General features: G+C 50.0%; 1 protein-coding gene across 1 annotated transcript; it reads right to left on the bottom strand.

Annotated features, from left to right (window-relative positions):
- Positions 1-517: 517 nt before the first annotated feature.
- Positions 518-1,597, bottom strand: LOC129329788 (trace amine-associated receptor 1-like). The gene has a single exon (XM_054979424.1). It carries the CDS (start codon positions 1,595-1,597, stop codon positions 518-520), a length of 1,080 nt encoding a protein of 359 aa, XP_054835399.1.
- Between the last annotated feature and the right edge of the window lie 264 nt (positions 1,598-1,861).

Below are 1,861 nucleotides of genomic sequence, written 5' to 3'. Positions count from 1 at the left end.
CTATCTGTTAACAGAAACCAAAGTCTTGAATACTTTGGTATGGACTCATTTATGCAACTTTGTATTACAACAATGAGTTGCATACAAAGGGTACTTGTTCATTGCTGTAAACCTTTACACTAGCAGAACAGCACTTCTCTTGACAAAGGAAGGAGAAATTTTGCCAATTCTCCCTCCCACTGCAGACCCCCTTTACTTTGCCCTCCAAACATTGTGAGATGTGGTGCAGTCCATTCTACCACCTCAGCCTTCTGCCGTATCATTACCATCTCATTCTGCCACCAGGCCTTTGTCCACCAGGATCAGAGCGCAGCAAGTGGTCAAGAGCACCTGACACTGCAGTACAGGTAGAGCTCAGTAGTATGGATCTCATTTGTCCTTGGGATGAGAAACCACTGCTAGGCCCATTTGAGAGTAAGATACAAGTTTAATAAATATTTGCCTGGCTAATCATCCGGAATATCCTAACGAATCAACAGCAGCCACCCGTGACGAGTGGCAGAAAACAACTGTGCCATCAAGTACTGTCTGGGCGGAACATCTCTTTAAGGACTACCACACAGGCTGCAGAAGTACTGTCCACTTCCATGGAGTGACTAGGGCCCTGGGAGCCTGATTTTGGCGCTCTCTTGCCAAACAGTTCCCTAACCCCCTGCCGGAACTTGGGGTCCCAAGCACTATAGATGGCTACATTCCAACAGCTGTTGGAAGTGAGGATCCAGAAAGCATAGAAGGAGAAACGGCACCACTTATAACCCACCACAGAACCCACCACAAATACAGCAATGGGGCTGAAAGAAGCTGCAAAAGCAAAAGTCAAGACGCCAATGGTCTTGGCTGCATTAACATCCGAGAAGGACAGCTGGCTGCCACCCTGTGACTCTCCCCTTAGCTGTTTCCGGATCTTGCAGTACTGATGGAGGGCAGCGAAGGTGACGAAGTTGATGACTAAAGTGCTACCCAAGAGAGAGAAGTCAAAAACTGGATAAAGCAGCATAATATTCCAATGGGATTGAGGTGGTTTGTCTGTCGGAAACTCATAGTTGCAGAGATTGCTGCAGGAATTGTACTGGAAGGTAATATCCGGGGAGGTAAGCATGGGTATCACTGCCAGACAGGCACTCAAGGCCCAGGTGATAAGAATGAGCCAGATTGTCCTGCGTTTGGTGATCACCGCTTTCTTGTGCAAAGGCTTCAGCACTGCTATGCTCCTTTCCACGGAGAGCAGGAAGATGGTGGTGATGGAGACAAAGGTGGAGATGGCAAAGAGTGGCCCGATGATGTAGCAGGTCAGCTCATCAGGGTCCCCGCTCTCTCGTTCTATCCCATATGCCAACCTGTTCACTTCCCTATATACTGAGTAAGGCACCACGATGACCCCTACAATGAAGTCAGCCAGGGCTAAAGAGGCTTTCAGGTAGCCTTGCGGGCTCCGGAACTGCTTGACGTGGAGGAACACAAGGAGGCTCACCATGTTGCCAAGGCTGATGGCAACAATCAGGAGGACCATGAGGACTACCTTGCAGACATCCCCCGCAAAGTCCTGGCTGCAGAGTGTGCAATTGGGACTGCTGTCGCCACTGCTGTTTCCCAACATTGACCAGGCAGTCTTCGCTTCCAAAGGCAAACTGGGTGTGTGGCAGAGCTGCAAGCCGGGCTCTTCCCTGCTAGGATTCCATGGAAAGCACCTGGCAGGCTGTTTTCTTGTACAGACACCAGCTGATGCTCCAGAACTGCTGGTCCAAGCAGGTGAGCAAACAGCCGCAAATGGGAGCCCATGCATCAGTTTGCAAGTTGTTCACAAAACCAAGTCTGATTGGGTGGGCACGGATGGGTCACCTTGCAAGGATGGGAAGTGAAA

This window comes from Eublepharis macularius, chromosome 5 (assembly GCF_028583425.1).
Source record: "Eublepharis macularius isolate TG4126 chromosome 5, MPM_Emac_v1.0, whole genome shotgun sequence".
Taxonomy (NCBI): Eukaryota; Metazoa; Chordata; class Lepidosauria; order Squamata; family Eublepharidae; genus Eublepharis; species Eublepharis macularius.
The sequence above is the reverse complement of the archived record's forward strand: the minus strand, read 5'-3'. Positions and strand labels throughout refer to the sequence as shown.

What these genes read in the sequence shown, in the direction of transcription:
- LOC129329788 (XM_054979424.1), bottom strand. Translation starts at nt 1,597, where the DNA reads ATGTTGGGAAACAGCAGTGGCGACAGCAGTCCCAATTGCACACTCTGC.